Source organism: Sarcophilus harrisii, chromosome 4 (genome assembly GCF_902635505.1).
Source record: "Sarcophilus harrisii chromosome 4, mSarHar1.11, whole genome shotgun sequence".
Lineage (NCBI taxonomy): Eukaryota > Metazoa > Chordata > Mammalia > Dasyuromorphia > Dasyuridae > Sarcophilus > Sarcophilus harrisii.
The window spans coordinates 280561180-280577678 of NC_045429.1; the positions used below are offsets into that span (position 1 = coordinate 280561180).

The 16499-nt window shown below is 36.6% G+C and overlaps 1 protein-coding gene across 10 annotated transcripts in view; it reads left to right on the plus strand.

The window, feature by feature from the left end:
- The window catches only part of SLC26A8 (solute carrier family 26 member 8), a 210295-nt gene that overhangs the window by 140302 nt on the left and 53494 nt on the right, over positions 1 to 16499 (plus strand). For 7 of the 10 annotated variants that reach the window (XM_031964981.1, XM_031964985.1, XM_031964984.1 and 4 more), the window contains one exon: positions 7799 to 11952. The exons of 1 other annotated variant lie outside the window; for it this stretch is intronic. In XM_031964981.1, coding sequence (XP_031820841.1) covers positions 7799 to 8215 — 417 coding nt within the window. In that variant the 3' untranslated portion in view covers positions 8216 to 11952. Of the gene's footprint in view, positions 1 to 7798; positions 11954 to 16499 lie in introns of those variants that run through there. 2 more of the 10 variants (XM_031964987.1, XM_023502933.2) reach the window with 1 other exon arrangement.

A 16499-nucleotide genomic window follows, 5' to 3' on the forward strand; every position in this document is an offset into this window, starting at 1 on the left:
AGTGACCACTCGGGCTGTCTCTTTTGCTGCTGCTATTGCAGAAGTGAATCCTGAAAAGGTGTCTACCACAACATGGATAAAAGACAGGCGACCAAAAGATTTATAATGAGTCACATCCATTTTCCAAATTTCATTGGGTCTCAAACCACAAGGGTTCTTCCCTGGAGGGAGCATAGGAGCGTGGAAAGGAAGGCAAGTTGTACAGACTTTTACTATGCTCCTAGCTTCCTCTCTTGTTACTCCAAATTGTAAAAGTAAAGCTCAAGCAGCCTGATGATATTTAGAATGAGATTCCTGGGCTTCTTGAAATAAAGGAGTATTGACTAATATAGTTAGAAGGCTATCTGCCTTTGAATTGCCATCAAAAATAGGCCCTGGAAGTCCACTATGAGAGTGAAATCTTACCTGGATGCTTTTTCACTTGCTCTTGAAGTTCCTTAAAAAGCTGATATATATTAAGAGGCTACAAATTTTATTTGGACTGTGGCAATTCTTTGTACCACACCTACTGAATAAGCCAAATCAGATATTATATTTACATCTCCTGGATAATAAGTAAGAGCTAGAATGATTGCATACAATTCATTCTGCTGAGTGGACTGAAAAGGAGTTCTGACTACTCTCTTTATAGTTAAGTCATGAGAGTATACAGCACAAATATTATGTTTGGATACATCTGTAAAGATAATTGGTCCTTTAAGAGGAACTTTAGAAACCTTTTCTTCAAGAATCTATCACCAATTATGTAATAGTCTGGTTATCTTTAATGGAGACCCATGTGTAAAATTTGGAGTCATGGCTAATAAAATTTGCCACTCTGGAATGGTTTCACAGCACACATTAATTTGTGTATTAGTATAAAAGGTGTATGTCTTGTCAGGTCTTATCCCAGATAATTGTACTGCTCACTTAATGGCCTTTAATAAAATTCTAGCCACAAGCACTGGGTAAGGAGTAAGGCTTTGTTCTGGTTGTGCTGGGAGGTTCACCCACTCTATCACACTGTCTCCTTGATGAAGGACTGCTGTGGGTGCCTCTTTTGTAGCAAAAACTGATATTTCTAAGAGTTTTTGAGTAACTCTTTCAACCACATTGGATAAACCCAGTTCAACTTCCCTCAAAGCCTCCTGAGCTTCTTTTGTAAGCTGGTATGGTGAGTTTAAAGCAGTGTCTCCTCTTAAAATGTCATATAATGGTTGTAACTGATAGGTAGTTAAGCCTAACATTGGATGCATCCATTGGATATCTCCTATCAATTTCTGAAAGTCATTTAAGGTGTTTAGCTTCTCTGTTCTTAAGGACAGTTTTTGTACTGTAAGCACCTTAGGGTATACTTCATATCCTAAATATTGAAAAGGAGCATGTCTTTGAATTTTTTCTGGTGCTATGTATAATTTGTAATTCCTTAGTGTTTCTATGGTCTTTTGTAGACATGCTTCTAACATTTGTTCCTCAGGTGCACATCCCAATATATCATCCATGTAATTTAATAGCATAACTTTTTGGGAATGCTTTTCTTACTGGAGTAAGAGCAGCAGCAACATACATTTGACACACAGTAGAGCTGTTTTTCATTCCCTGTGGCAAAACTGTCCATATCTTTTATAAGGCTCAGCTAAGTTAACGCTGGGCACTGAAAAAGCAAATCTTTTCATATCCTCCTTATCTAGAGGGATAGAATAGAAACAATCCTTAATGTCTATAACCCAAAGAGGCCATTCTCTAGGCATTTGAGTAGGAGATGGAAGCCCAGGCTGAAGAGTTCCTATAGTTTCCATCTGTTCATTTACCTTTCTTTAATCAGTAAACATCCTCCATTTTCCAGATTTCTTTTTTACAACAAATACAGGGGAATTCCAAGAACTTAGAGAAGATTGTACGTGTCCTTGGTTGCTCCTGTATTATATCTAATAAGCCCTGAATTTTATTGCTAGCTAAGGGCCACTGTTCTATCCACACTGGTGTATCAGTTTTCCATTGGATAGGAACAGGTGAAAGTGTTGGCAGGTCTTCAACAGCAGCCCTGCCTAAAAAACTGAAGTACTCATTTTTAACCCTAATTGTTATAAAATGTCTCTTCCCCACACATTGATGGGGATTTTTTCAACTATAAAAGGAGTAAAAACTCCTGTTTTACCTTCAAAAGTCCATCTCATAAGGGCAGCACTAATTTCAGCTGTTATTGATGCTCCTACACCAGACATGTAGGTGTCTGCCTTAATCTTTGGCCAGTAAGTGGACCAGTTGGCACCTTTAATGACTGTATGATCTGCACCAGTGTCTACCAATCCTTTTAATAGTATGCCATTTATATAGATAGTGAGCATAGGTTAGTCAGCTGTCACAGCTGCTGTCTAGTATATTCCTGGATTTTGTTGCTTGGAGTCAGAATCTGGGTGACTATCACCAAATTGCTTATTAGGAGTCTGTATCAGTAAACCTGATGCTACTACTTCTCCTGGGTGATAAGTCACACATTGTCTACCTGTAATAGTGACTGGGATATTACCTACACACATTCCCCAGTTTCCCACATCAGTGTATGGATGGACACTGTTTTGTACGTACTCTTAGGAGATGAAATGGTCAAGCCTACTGTGCCTGGAGGCAAGGGATCCATAGGCTGGAGAGGAACAAATTTCACTTCTCCAGGGGGTATCTCAGTTGTCCCAGCTGCATACAACTCTATTCTCCCCAATTATAATCCCTTTCTCCCATCAGATTGCTTCCTGGCTGATTGATTGTGTAATCCCTTTCTCCCAACAGATTGCTTCCTGGCTGATTGGTCATGTCTAGGTATTGGACTTCTAGGCACTCTCTGGGTGCACCATTGGCTGCCATTATGCCCCAAGCATTTTTTGCCTGGGGCCCTGGGGCTGGGCCCCTCATCCTGTTTCCCTGAATCAGTCTACATTCTGAGGCCCAATGGAAGCCTCTTGCATTTTGGACATGGGGTATTGGGTCTTGTTCTCCCATCCTGTTTTCTCATTCTGTCTCTATGCCAACATTGAGCTTTCAGATGCCCTACGTTACTGTATTGAAAGCATTGACGAGTCTCTCTGGAAGTCCCTTGTTAGAAGGGACCCTGTCTTCCCATGTTGGGATCTTGGAAAGTCTGCATCATAGCCTGGCTATAAAAGATATTTGTGCCCACTGTGGCACAGTGTCTTATGATCTCATCTAAAGGAGTATCCTTGCGTAGTCCTAGTATAATTCTTCTAAAAACCTCATTAGCATTTTCTTTAGCAAGTTGCCTTATCAAAATGTCTATTACTGTATTTTCACCATTCATTCATATGATAGCTATCTTCAAACGTCCCACAAAATCAGCAAAGGATTCATTTGACCCATGTGCAATTTTTATGAAGGTCTCACTCTTTTATTGTGGAAAGAAGCCCATGCTTTGATAGCAGCAGCAGCAATTTGCTCATATGCTGCTATGGAGTAATTAATCTGTACTGAGATGTCTACATAAGAACCTACACCTGCTAGTTGGTCATAGGTGATTGAACTATTAACTCCACTTTGACTATTTCGTTGGGCTTGTATCCTACAGAGTTCACTATACTCCAAAAGCCACTAGCTGGACAAGTTTTGTCCAGGTTCTAGGGATACCCTTGCTATAGATTTCCAGTCCCTAGGGGTTAAGATTTCATAAGCCAAATTCTGTAATAACATCTTAACATAAGCTGATGTAGCCCCATAAAGAGTGCAAGCCTTTTTCAGGTCTTTGAGGATTTCTATATCAAAAGGAGAATATCTTCTATTTTCTTGACCTGAAGAGTTAAATTGTTGAATCACAGGATATATATGTAGTTTTAATTCACCTATATTCTTCCCTTTCTCTGTGGCCTTAAGTACTGCCTTTTGCAATCTACTCATAGGAGGGGGTGGTTGCTGGGGGGAGGTGCTGGTGGCATCACTGCCCTTCCCCCTCTCCTCCTCCCTCCAGTAACCCTCTGGAAGGTGGAGTTGATGGGGTTGTGTCAATTATCTGCTCCATAGGCAGGGTTGAAGCTTCCTGGTGGGATGGAAAATCACTACCCTTGAACCTCACTTAAATCTCCATGCCCTGTGGGGATATGGTCATTAAACTATTCTTTGTCTCCCTCTTTCTCCTCACACTTCCTCATCTGACTGTTCCTAGAACTTTTCTTTTTTCTATAACTTGCAGGATTCTTTAAGACCAGCTGTATTATGTTGTATACATAGAATGCTTCGATGGAAATTGAACAAAGACCTTTATCATTTGTAGTATTCACATAATTGTTGTCCTACCAGCTTCCATTTATCTGGAGTAATTTGTTTTTCCTCTAAGAACCAAGGGTACATGTGTTCTAATGTACCCAAGAGTCTAGCCATCTGTTCCCAAGTTACAATTAAGCCTTGTCCCTTGATCAAGTTAAGCATGTTTTCTATAGCGCCCCTCTCAGAGCAGGGATAAGGGTGGGCTGAGGATGGAGGAGAATCTTTTCCTAACATCTGCCCCATTTCAGCTAGAAAAGGTTACTAGTTTAGCCCTTAATAAAGTAAGTTCCCTGTTTATCTATTAAAATATTCACTCAATTTCCTGGTCACCAGGGACTTCTTCAGTGAAAGTAGGGTCCTTGGTCCCAGGTTTGGGCGCCAAATGTGATGACTGTGTTAGCATCCTGGATAGTTTAAAATCAGCCCGAGTCAGAATACGCAAAAGTCCTTGATTTTTATTCTTTATCAAAGGGAGAGGAGAGCTCGCAGACACAGGAATCTCCTCTTTCTTCTACAGCTCAGAGTCACCTCACTCGTCTTACTCCACCCTCTTATTCCTCCTCCTTATCTCTCTATACACCAACAGATCAAGTCTGCACAGAATGGTGGGGTGGGCCATTTTCCAAGCAAATGCTAATAGAGTATTATCCAGTTGGTAATTAGCTTTAAGTGCTTGCTTGTCCAAACCACAGTGCATGAACTCAAGAGTTTCAGCCCTTTACAGCTTGACAACAAATTTTATACATGGAGTGAGGTTATGAGTCTGAATGACTAGGAGGTACCCTTCAACAGAAATATGGAGAAAAGGTATTGAGTGCAATTTTGAACATGTTAACTTTGAGATCCCTATAGAACATCCACCTTAAGATGTTTAAAAGGCACCTGAAAATGTGAAATTGGAGGTCAAGAAAGAGGTTAAAACTGGAGATAAGTAGGTAGGTAGGTAGGTAGGTAGGTAGGAAGGAAAGGAAGTAGATAGATAGATAGATAGATAGATGTTCTTCTTTCATCCAGTTGTCTAACTCTGTGGCCCCATAAACCATATCACAACCACATTGTCCAGGGAGGGTTTCTTGGCAAAGATATTAGAGTGGTTTTTCCATTTTCTTCTCCAATGACTTGCCCAGGGTCACATGGCTAGTGTCTTGAGATCAGATTTGAACTCAGGTCTTCCTTATCAGACACTAAATCTCTGATTCTTGCTCTACATGTCCTGATTCCTTGACTCCATTTTCTATACCTGTTCCCCAGATCTCAGTTAGAATAAATAAACATTAAGTGTCTACTCTGTGCCGATACTTTGTTAGACACAAAGCATACAAAGTAAGGCATAGGACAAACCCTGCCCTCAAGGAACTCACAATCTAAAAGAAATATCTAGTCATGACAGCCTCTAAATAGACCCTGTTTAGGATTTATCTAAATTCCTCTAAGATAACCAAGATTTATAGGTTCCTTTGTGCCAGTCTGCGAAATTCTCCCATTATTTAGGATTTTATTCCCCTGTTAAGTATATTTAGTTTCCCTTTCCAATTTTAAGATTGTTTTCTTTGATGGATAAGAGGAAAACAAAATCAGAGTTGAGTAATTTTGGTTTTTTTCTAAAGAGGCAGTGTAAATACTGAGGGGAAGGCTTGGATTTGAATCCTTCCACTACTTCTTACTACTTGTGTGATGTGACTCTCTTGAGTCCCCTTTTAGCTCTACATGTATGATCCATGTCTTCTTTTCATTTACTTTATACTTTTTTTCCAAATAGTGTATTGATAAACTCCTTGGACTTTTTTCCTCTCTGAAAGGAAAGTTCTTTTTCTTTTCCCTTTTTAAAAACCTCAGTTCATTCTAAAACCCATTTAGTTAATTTATATTCATCATTCTTTATATTGTCCTCTTTCTATCTTTAAAAGTACACATTTTAAAGTCTTGTCTCATCTGAAAGCTTGGTGTATAATGGGATTTCTATAGGCCAAGATAAGATAAAGCATATTCTATGCATAGTGATTGATATGAACAAAAGTACAGAGTCAAGAAAGCATAGGACAGATCCAAAGGATGGCAAGAAATCATTTCTAGAGTAGAATATATAGAGAAAAAAGTAGTGATAGATAATGCTGGAAATTTAGGTAGGCCAGGTCATGAGAAACTTTGAATATTAAAGAGTAAGTTTTGGGACAAAAAAGATAAGGGCTAAGGATAAAACTTTAGGGTATGCTTATATGAGAAGAAAGAGAGATATGAGAAGGCAAAAAGGTAGTCAAGGAAAATTGTGAAGCCTCCTCAAAAAACAATTTTGAAATATAAACAGAAGGAAGCTAAAGGAGCTCATGTCAAATGGTTTCTCAGTAAATTAAAGGTAAACCTATGTAATAGCTTTTTATTTTTCTAAATACATTCAAAGATAGTTTTCAACATTCACCTTTGCAAAATCTTCTGTTCTGATTTTTTTTCTCCTTCTTTCCCCCCTCCCTTCTCCCATTAACAGCAAGTACTCCATTAGAGGGTAAATGTACAATTCTTCTAAATATATTTCTACATTCATTATGGTACACAAGAAAAATCAGATCAAAAGAGAAAAAAATAAAAGAAAAAACAAGCAAATAAAACACCATCACCAAAAAAAAGGTGAAAATATTATGCTTTGATATACATTCAGTCTCTAAAGTTCTCTCTCTGGATGCAGAAGACTCCATCACAAGTCTATTGGAACTGCCTTGAATCATCTCATTGTTGAAAAGAGCCAAGTCAATCACAATTAATCATCACACAATCTTGTTGTTGTTATATGCAATATTTTCTTGGCTCTTTTGTCTTCACTCAGCATCACTTCATGCAAGTCTTTCCAAGCTTTTCTGAAATCTGTCTGCTCATAACTTCTTATAGAAATACATTCCATTCCTATACCATAACTTATTCAGCCATTTCCCCTACTGATATCTACTCAATTTCCAGTAAAAATTAAAGTTATATGCCAGAAATAAAGAAGCTATTTTAAGATTGACAACTTGAAAGGAATAAAAAAGTTTGAAACAGGCTCTGGGAATGTAGTAAACAAGTGGTGGATAAAGGATTCCTGAGAAGTAGTGATAGCCCAAATGTCATTAGAGAACTGGAATGAACAGTTACTCGTGGCTTTTCCCCCCTAGAAATGTTTGGCCAGTTGGGAGCTAGACTAGAAAAAAACAGAAAGTGAAGATTCACACAGTTTGGAGTTGATAAAACAAGAGTTAGATGGGTTCTAAAAGACAGCAAAAGCATTATTGGTCATGTGGGAGCAATTATGAGATCTAAACTGGATAGGGAGCTAAGGGAGACTTTTACACAGGAAGATCAATTAACCAGATGTCTGTAAATAGCAATAAGGGTGAAGAGCTAAGGTAAAATACATTGTCCTTTGCAAGAAACTCATTGTTTTACTTTTGTAGGGAATAACCAAAACAAACAAACAAATTATTGTGTATTTTTTAAAGTGTTTTGCTTAAGCTATTAAGTTGGATGTATTTGAAAACTATAATCCAAGTAATTATTTGCATTTCACCCTGAAAACTTAAAGGGAAAGTCGAGCCATTCTGACCAGAGTAGAGAAAGCTCATCATCAACAAAGAAAGAGAAAATTACCATACCGCTCTATCAACCAAATATTCAGCCGGATATGAAAGACCTGAATGAAAGAGTGGAGCTAGAGACAGAGATGGACACAGACTTCGAAGCCGAGCTGGATCTGGGGCCAGAACTTGAGTTTGATCTAGAGCCGGAAACTGAGACTGAGACTGAGATTGAAATTCAGACACGACATGCTATAGGAACAGAAATAGAGATAGAAACAGAGTCAGAAACAGATCGTCATGCTTATGATCAACCATATGAAATGTCATACCAAAGACCATACCAGTGGAATAATAGGGATAACCAATGTAAAGAGTACCATGATATCTGGGACCAGAACTGGAAATATTCAAGTAAACCCTAACATTCCACTATAAAGTCCCATGGGAAATTCTCTCTCTCCCAAATAGGAATTGCTTAGTGATAGAAATCTTGACCTGTTAATAACTTATACCAGCACTGACCTTGTAGCTCATTCATGTACACAAATTAGACATGGACCCATGCTAAGGATGGGGATGGGATTCTCAGATCATATCATTAACATGCAAGAAATAGCAATGGATCTCTAATCATTTGTCAAGCTACCTATAATAGATGTCTCCCTTTTTATGGCTCCTTAAGCCCCATCAAAGTTCCTGGAGAGTCTGGCTGACTATTACTAATAGCTCCTTTTTACCTTCCCTTCCCACCATCAGCCTTTATATATAAACACTGAGGTTCAAATAAAATTCACAGCTTTAGTTATATTCTGCAAAAGGCTTTGTATTCTTCCAGCCTCACCTTCCTTTTATGCACTCTGAGTCTGTAAGAGAATATGAAGGAAAGAATTCAGACATAATATGTGTGCATGGGAAGGAACTTCTGGCAGGAGAAAGGGAAATCTGGCCACTCTTTTACTCAGACAAGACTTTTTTTTTTTTTTTTTTTTTTTTTTTTTTACAGCAATTATCATAGGAAGGAGCAGGAAACAGTGGGGCAGGTAGGTGATGTTTTTCCACCAGTAGAGACTGGTGGAAGAGGCTTATCAGAAGATTTGTAAATATTAGTTCATTTGAAAGATTTTTAAATTGTTAGATCCAAAAAGTCTGAGCTAAATGCTGTCAGCGAAAGAGGTTCTGGAATCTACTTCTAATCCAGACCCAGCATTGCAGACTAGTGAGTTACAATCAGAATGGAACTTTCACTAACAATTCCTTTCCAGTTCTATTTCCACCACATTAGCTGAAAGTTTGGAAGCCCTAATAATAATAATTTTCTTGGGAACACAGTTTCATAATAGATCTCTCTTTGTTGGAATGTTTAACTTCTCAGAAATTGGGGAAAAAATGAATATAATCATTTATGCCCAAACTTCCCCTTTTAAAAATTATTGATGCTGAACCCAGCAAGAAGGAGTTGGTGCATGCAACTCTGGGTTCTAGTCTCAACATTATCACTCAACAAATGAGACCCAATTTTCTCTGTACTTTTTTCAGTTTAATAATCTTTTGTTAGAACTCTGATTCCTCAGCGACAACATCCATTAACAAGTATTTATTGTTCATCTACTATGTGCACAGTATTGTGCCTAAGGGAGTCACCCCAAAACTGACATGCTCGTTACCCCCTAGCAGCATATAGTTTGGGAGACAAGCCATATAAGCATAATAATAACATGATAAAGCTAAAATCCAAATCTCATAATAGAAATCTTACCAATGTCCTGGGCATACTTAAAAGTATGGGCTGCATGCACACTTTATACATACCTGTGATCATTTTTGTACATGTGCCTTTGCCTCAATTATTCTTGAATCACAACAATCAACTTATCCAAGATCTACTGGATTCCATTAGAAATCCACAGCCCTATCCAAAGTAATCAAAAGAAAAAAGAGGAATGGTGGGTCACCATTTCTTTTAAAAATAATGACAAATGAATACAATAAAACTAAAATAAGGGCTCTGTGAGCTGATAATTAAAAGGTCTAAATTTGTTTAAAAATTGTAATAAACCCTGAATTACTAAACCAATTCAAATACTTTTAAGTGATCCTATCTAGGCTAGTTAATCCAACTGGTTGCAGCATGATACTAACAGTAAGATTGTAGGTTTAATCCTTAGGTGACTTGAAATAATGTTACACACTGCACCCCTGCCTTCAGAATTTTGTATCATTGATCACAGTAGAATGTAAGCTCCTTGTGTGCAAGGACTATCTCACTTTTGTATTTGTATCCCTAGCACCTCGTACAGTGCCTCGCACATAGTAGGTGCTTAATAAATGCTTGTTGATTGATTGATTGACAAAGGGACTGGATAAGAGAATGTGGATGAATCATCACAAACCCTTCCCCATTAAAAGGAAGAAATTACTCCTCAAAGCACATGTAACTTACTAAAGGCAGGGGTCACATTAGCATCATCTTTGTGTAGGAAGCACTAGGGGGTATCAATACTACAGATCCTGGAAATCTGTGAAGAAGACTGAAGCTTTACTCTTGTCCAGCTAATGTTTTTTAAAAACAAACACAACTCTGTTACAGCCATAGTCAGTTCCCAATCACTGGCCCTAATGAACAAGAGCAATTGCCTACTTCAATGTTATTAATAATCACAAAAAAGCATAGCATGTTAGAACCAGAAATAATTTTTAAAACATCTAAAACCTGTGTTCTAATATAACTTTTCCATCCATGATATATATAACATTGTCACTGATCTTTAGCACAATCTTATTGAATCCTGAATTAATTCAAAAATTGTTTTTGAACCAATGTATGTTGACTCCCTCATTCCTCATTGAGTAGAAAATTTGCCAAGTGATGCCCTCAAACATAAATTTTTAATGACGTATAAAAATAAGCATAACCAAAAAAGGCCACTGGCAATAGGCAAAAGTCAATTTAAGAAATGTTTACATAGGCAACACATATTTATACACATCAACACATGCCTTTTCATAATTCTCATACAGCTAAACACACACCTACCCAGAGACAAATGGAAATGGGATTAAATAAAATATTCTTAAAAGGATATTCAAATGCTTACACAAAGGATTGGCACTCAAGTACTCACGGGCACACACCCAGCTATATACAAATACTTCCAAGAAAAATTCTGGCATAAAAAGTATGTATATGGAGATCCATACATGGATAGATACATATAGTAATCAAGGCTGAAGTACAAAAAAAAACAGAATAGGATTAGTAAAGTGTTCATAGGATATAAAATCTATAAAAACTTTTTAAGTGTCTCTGAATTTTAGCAAAATCCAGGAGGAAGAGATAGAAGAAGCTTCATTAATATAAGATGCAGCTTTATACATCTGGTAATATGCCAAAACACAAGCCACTACAAAACAATTTTTACACAAAAATCTAGGGTTCACAGCTGTATTAGTATACAATTTAGTTTTTTCAAATACTTAGATTATTCAAATTGCATGCTAAACTAATATTAGCAAAAGAGATGCTTTATAGAATTAAAAATGATAGTTTATTTGGAGAAATAAAGGTCCAGAGATATAAAGAAATTTGATTATATTGGACTTTTTGATAATATAAATGGTAGATTAAAAAAAAACCTAAGGTGAATGGAATAGATCAGAATCATGATTTTCTAGTGTTGATAAACCCAAGAACATAAATGCCTAAGAAAAGGGACCCTTTATTCAACAAGAATCACCGAGGAAGCCAGAAAGTAGGCTAGCAAAGTAGGTCCAGGTCAATATCTTATACCTTACAAGGAAAGATAACTAGATCTATAATTTCATTTTTATAGGGGAATCCCAGATAAGGTACTACTAGGACAGTTTGGCCTCTCCTCTTCCTAAAGCACAAAGAGGTTAAGAGATGTCATTGAGGGCCACATAGTCTATATGTGTCAGGGACAGCACCTAACCCCAAGATTCACTATAATGGCATTAAACTTAGAAACAGGAGCCACTACTCCATAAGGATCTTTGATGGGGACATGACAATCTGTAAATACTATCTGTGTTTTACTGAGGGCTGCCAGGTTCACAGTAGATAGGACTCGGCCTTGGAATTAGGAAAATTCATCTTCCCGAATTCAAATATGACCTCAGACCCTGGGCAAGTCATTTAACTCTGTTTGCCTCAGTTACAAATGAGGTCACAAAGAATTGGACATATCCAAACAATATATTATTGTATTTTTACTTTGCTAAATATTTTTCAAATGCATTTTAATCTGGTTCCACCATACTTGAGAGAGTTGTGGGCCTCATGTTTGACACTTCTGCACTCTCTCAAAGCTTCCTCACAGAAGCCCTGAAGAAACATAGAAATGATTATCCACAAACTTTGTTTTGTGAATTCTAACTACAGCACAGAAACTCATGAAAACTGGGAATTGGACTGGGACTCCAAACTTCCACACCAAACTAGAACAGTAAAGTAATTAATACTTACTAAATGCTTTAATAATCATATTTAAGTTCTTAAACAGAAAAATAATGGATATTATGTGGACTTGAAGAAACTTTTGGCTATGTTTCACATCAAAGGACATTAAAAATCAAGTCATCATGAAACTAGTGTTTACTCTTTTGCCATAGGAGGGGAATGCCCCGAAAAATCTCTAGGGTCTTTCAGGTAATGAGGTCTTTCAGGTGCCTAGCACACAGTAAGCATCTAATGAATGCTTGTTGACTATATAAATTGCAAGATTATATAATCACAGAAAAGTGGTAGGGACATTTTAGGTAAGACCTTAAGACAGTGACTTTCAAATGGGGAAACAATCTATAAAAAGTCATAAAACAAGTGAGAATTGAGTAGCTCATATCTGAAAATCACAATTATGAATAGAGAAAAATATTAATGAAACACAGGATATAAATGATCATAAAAGAAAAAAATAGATTATGTAAAATTTAAAAGCTTTTGTACCAATAAAATCTCTGCATCTAGGACCAGAAGAAAAAGAGAATCCAAGAAAATATTCTCATTATCTCTGACAAAAGTCTTAATAATTGAGGAATCAACACAAATTATAATAAGATCAGGACCGATTCCCTACTGGATCAGGGGTCAAAGACTAGGAATAGTTTTCAAAATTAAAATACAAACTATCCTCCAAATGAATATTTTTTTTCTAGCCCTATAAAGTAATTCTGAGAGTTACATTGTATTTTATTTTATTGGCTCTGTTGGCCTATGAGCAATTAATGTGTGAAGAATATTTTTAACTGTGTTCATATAGTTTCTGTGTGTAATTTGACAGACTTCCAAGTATTTTATACTATTGTAGTTATTACAGATGGAATTTATCTCTTCCTGATGTGTTTTCTTGGTAGGAAAATACAAACTATAAAAAACTACCTTAAGGGGAGCTAGATGGCAGAGTGGATAGAGTACCTGGCCTGGAGTCAGGAAGACTTGAGTTCAAATCCAGCTTCAGACACTTAATATTTCTTAGCTATGTGACCCTGGGCAAGTCTTTTAACCCCAACTGCCTCACAAGAAAAAAAAAACCTGAAAATTTTATCAAAATCACTAATAATCAGGGAAATTCAAATTAAAATAACTTTGAGAGATACAATTATTTGTACATAACAATGAGTCACATTTTTTTTTTTTTTTTTGCAATTTGAAAGCTTACAAAATACTAAATTGTAATATGATGTTATGCAAACTGATTTTTGTCTCTTTACATATGAGATAGAGGAAGGGAAGAAGGGAGGTGAGAGAGAGCACAATTTGGAAGCTTCCTATAAGTTTACTATAGGACTCTATTCTTGGGATTTCCTCTTTTAAATTGAATTATTTAATTTCAAAAAAATTTTTTTAATATTTTAAATTTTTTTTCTGTCATCAACCCAAATGGAGAAATGCTTATCAAATAAACAAATACAGGATGAGATCTGACAGCAATTTAGGCCCAAAAATCTTAATGGATTTTTATTTTTCTGAAGACTTTCAGTCAAATATATTCCTTAATTGGACTGATTCCCCTAGATTGTTCCTCTTCTTTCAGCAGTAGATTAAAGAATATTAATAGCACCTCAAAAGCTTATGGCTCAAATTTTAGGCAAGATGAACAACAACTTAAGGATAATTCTTATCTAACCTCTGGTTCTTTTTCTAGTTGAAGATTAGCCTTTGCATTGCTTTAGCGTCATAAAAATTATAAAAGACCACAGAAAAATCCCACTTCTCAAAGACAACATACCTGAACTAAACCAGTTTCTAAGACACTGATGGAGAATAGAACAACATTACAGGAAGGAAAGGCCAGTACAATCACTAGGTGCTATGAGCACAGTAACCCTCAAGAAAAGAGTCCCACCAACATCTCATATTGTATTCACTTAAAGAGTCATTAATTTGAAGGAAGCTTAAAAGGGGTCTTCTATGCATATATACACATTGGCATAAAAATACTTAAAAACATAGGTCAATATCTGATAAGATGCATGTATTGATAAATGAGAAGAGTGGAGAAAATGATCAATTGGAGAAAGTAAAGGTGAGTTTTCTAAGAGTAGGTAGAATTACTATGTTTTCTGAAATCATAATATTAGTTTACTTTTAAATCTTACAAATTAAAGAATTCTTAGCTAAGATTTTTTAATCTGATCTAAAAATATATTCCTTATTCTGAAGGAGAGTGGAGAGTAAGAGGAACACAATCACCTGAATAATCAAACTATTGACAAAAGGACCCATGTAGGAACAATTTTAGGACCCAGGAGGCCCCCTGGTGACCAAATGTTGATTGCCACATTCCTGAAGGCTATGAGAAGGAAGAACTCGGGTTTAATTTCATTTTTCATCTCTCAAGCAATAAATGGGAAGTGAGGGTGGGGATGGAAACAAAAAAAAAAAATTCAGAAATTTTGGTGTGACATTTGAAAGATCATTGCTTCCAAATACCTTCCTCGAGGCAGCTAGTTGGTGCAGTGGATAAAACACCTGGGTTCAAATCTGGCCTCAGACACTTACACTTCTTAGCTGTGTGACCCTGGGAAAGTCACTTAACCACAATTGCCTCATCAAATATATATATGTAAATTTTGCCCCTCACTCCAGCTCTCTCTGCTAAGCTCTCCTAGGGGCGACTTCAGCCCTGAATAAATTTGTGAAATAAAGTTTTCACACCTTACCTGTGGTAAGCTAAGTGAGTGAGCTGCAAGTCAGACTGCCCTTGTCTATCAGTGCCAAGACCAGTTTGTTGGCATCTGAGACTTGGGATTTGGAGATGGAAGTATATGGAGAAAAAAGCTTAAGAGATCTTTTTGCTAGCATACATAAATCCCACAAAGATCAAAGCAGGAACAAAGGTCGCATATAGACCAACTATTCATAGCATTTTTGTGGTAGAAAAAACAAGTAAATTAAAACAAAGATCAGCATTGACTGGGAAATGACTAAACAAATCATGATATACAAATATAATATTCTTAATGATTAATATGAATTTAGAGAAGCACGGTAAAACATGAAGCAATGACTGTGGAGAATATGGTCTGTTGGAAATAATTCAAAAATCCTTTCCACAAAATAGTTCTATTGCACTGGGGATTTTACAGAGAACTTAAGTTTTGCAAAGTCAATCTTCAAGGAGTAGTCAGGGACTATTTTTGTTCCTTTTTGTGTGGAATTGTACACACATGTCCTCATAAAGATTAGCTTCCTTTGAAGCCAGTTCACTAGTAGGGGGAGATGGAATATATGTAAGGGAGAATGTGAAATTCCTAAAAGAGATTTGATTGATTGGATCTAAGTCTCCCACCATGCTCTATGTCCAGCCTTCATTGGGGGCAATTAGATTCCACTTTCTGGGTAAAAAAAATTCAAGTAGAAGATCAGGGATATATTGGGCAAATACAACACATGTAGTGAGAAGAGGAGAAAGGCAGATATATTCGTTAATTTTCTGGGTGAGCAGAAGGTAACTTTTTATCAAAGCTTTTTATTTTCAAAACACATGCAAGGATAATTTTTCACCATTGACCCTTGCAAAATCTTGTGTTCCAATTTCCCTCCCTCCCCCCCATTCCCTCTCCTAGATGGCAAGTAATCCAATATATGTTAAACATAGTAAAAATATATGTAAATATATGTAACTAGATGGGATGTCTCAGATTTGACTCCAAGGGCATCCATTTGGCCTTACCCAGAGGCATATATATTTATATCATTATCTTGTTGCACAAGAAGAATCTGATTAAAAAGGAAAAAATGAGAAAAAAAATTCAAACAAAAGAAGTGAAAATGCTATGTTGTGATCCACACTCAGCTCCCACAGTCCTCTCTCTAGATGTAAATGGTTCTCATCACATTATTGGAACTGGCATCAGTCATCTCATTTTTGATGAGAACCATGTTCATCAGAATTGCTCATCTTATAATCTTGCTGATGCCATGTACAATGAAATCCTGGTTCTGCTCACTTCACTTAGCATTAGTTCATATAAGTCTCTCCAGACTTTTCTGAGATAAACCTGCTGGTTGTTTCTTATAGAATAATAATACTCCATAACATTCATATACCAATAATAACATTCATAAAGGGAGCTTTAGGTATGGCTTTTGAAACATGAAGTTCATAAGGAAATTGATCACCAGCCTATGAGAGTTCTAGTGAAATTGTATCCTATCTTGCACCAGAGCCTTTTCAGTCCCATCCC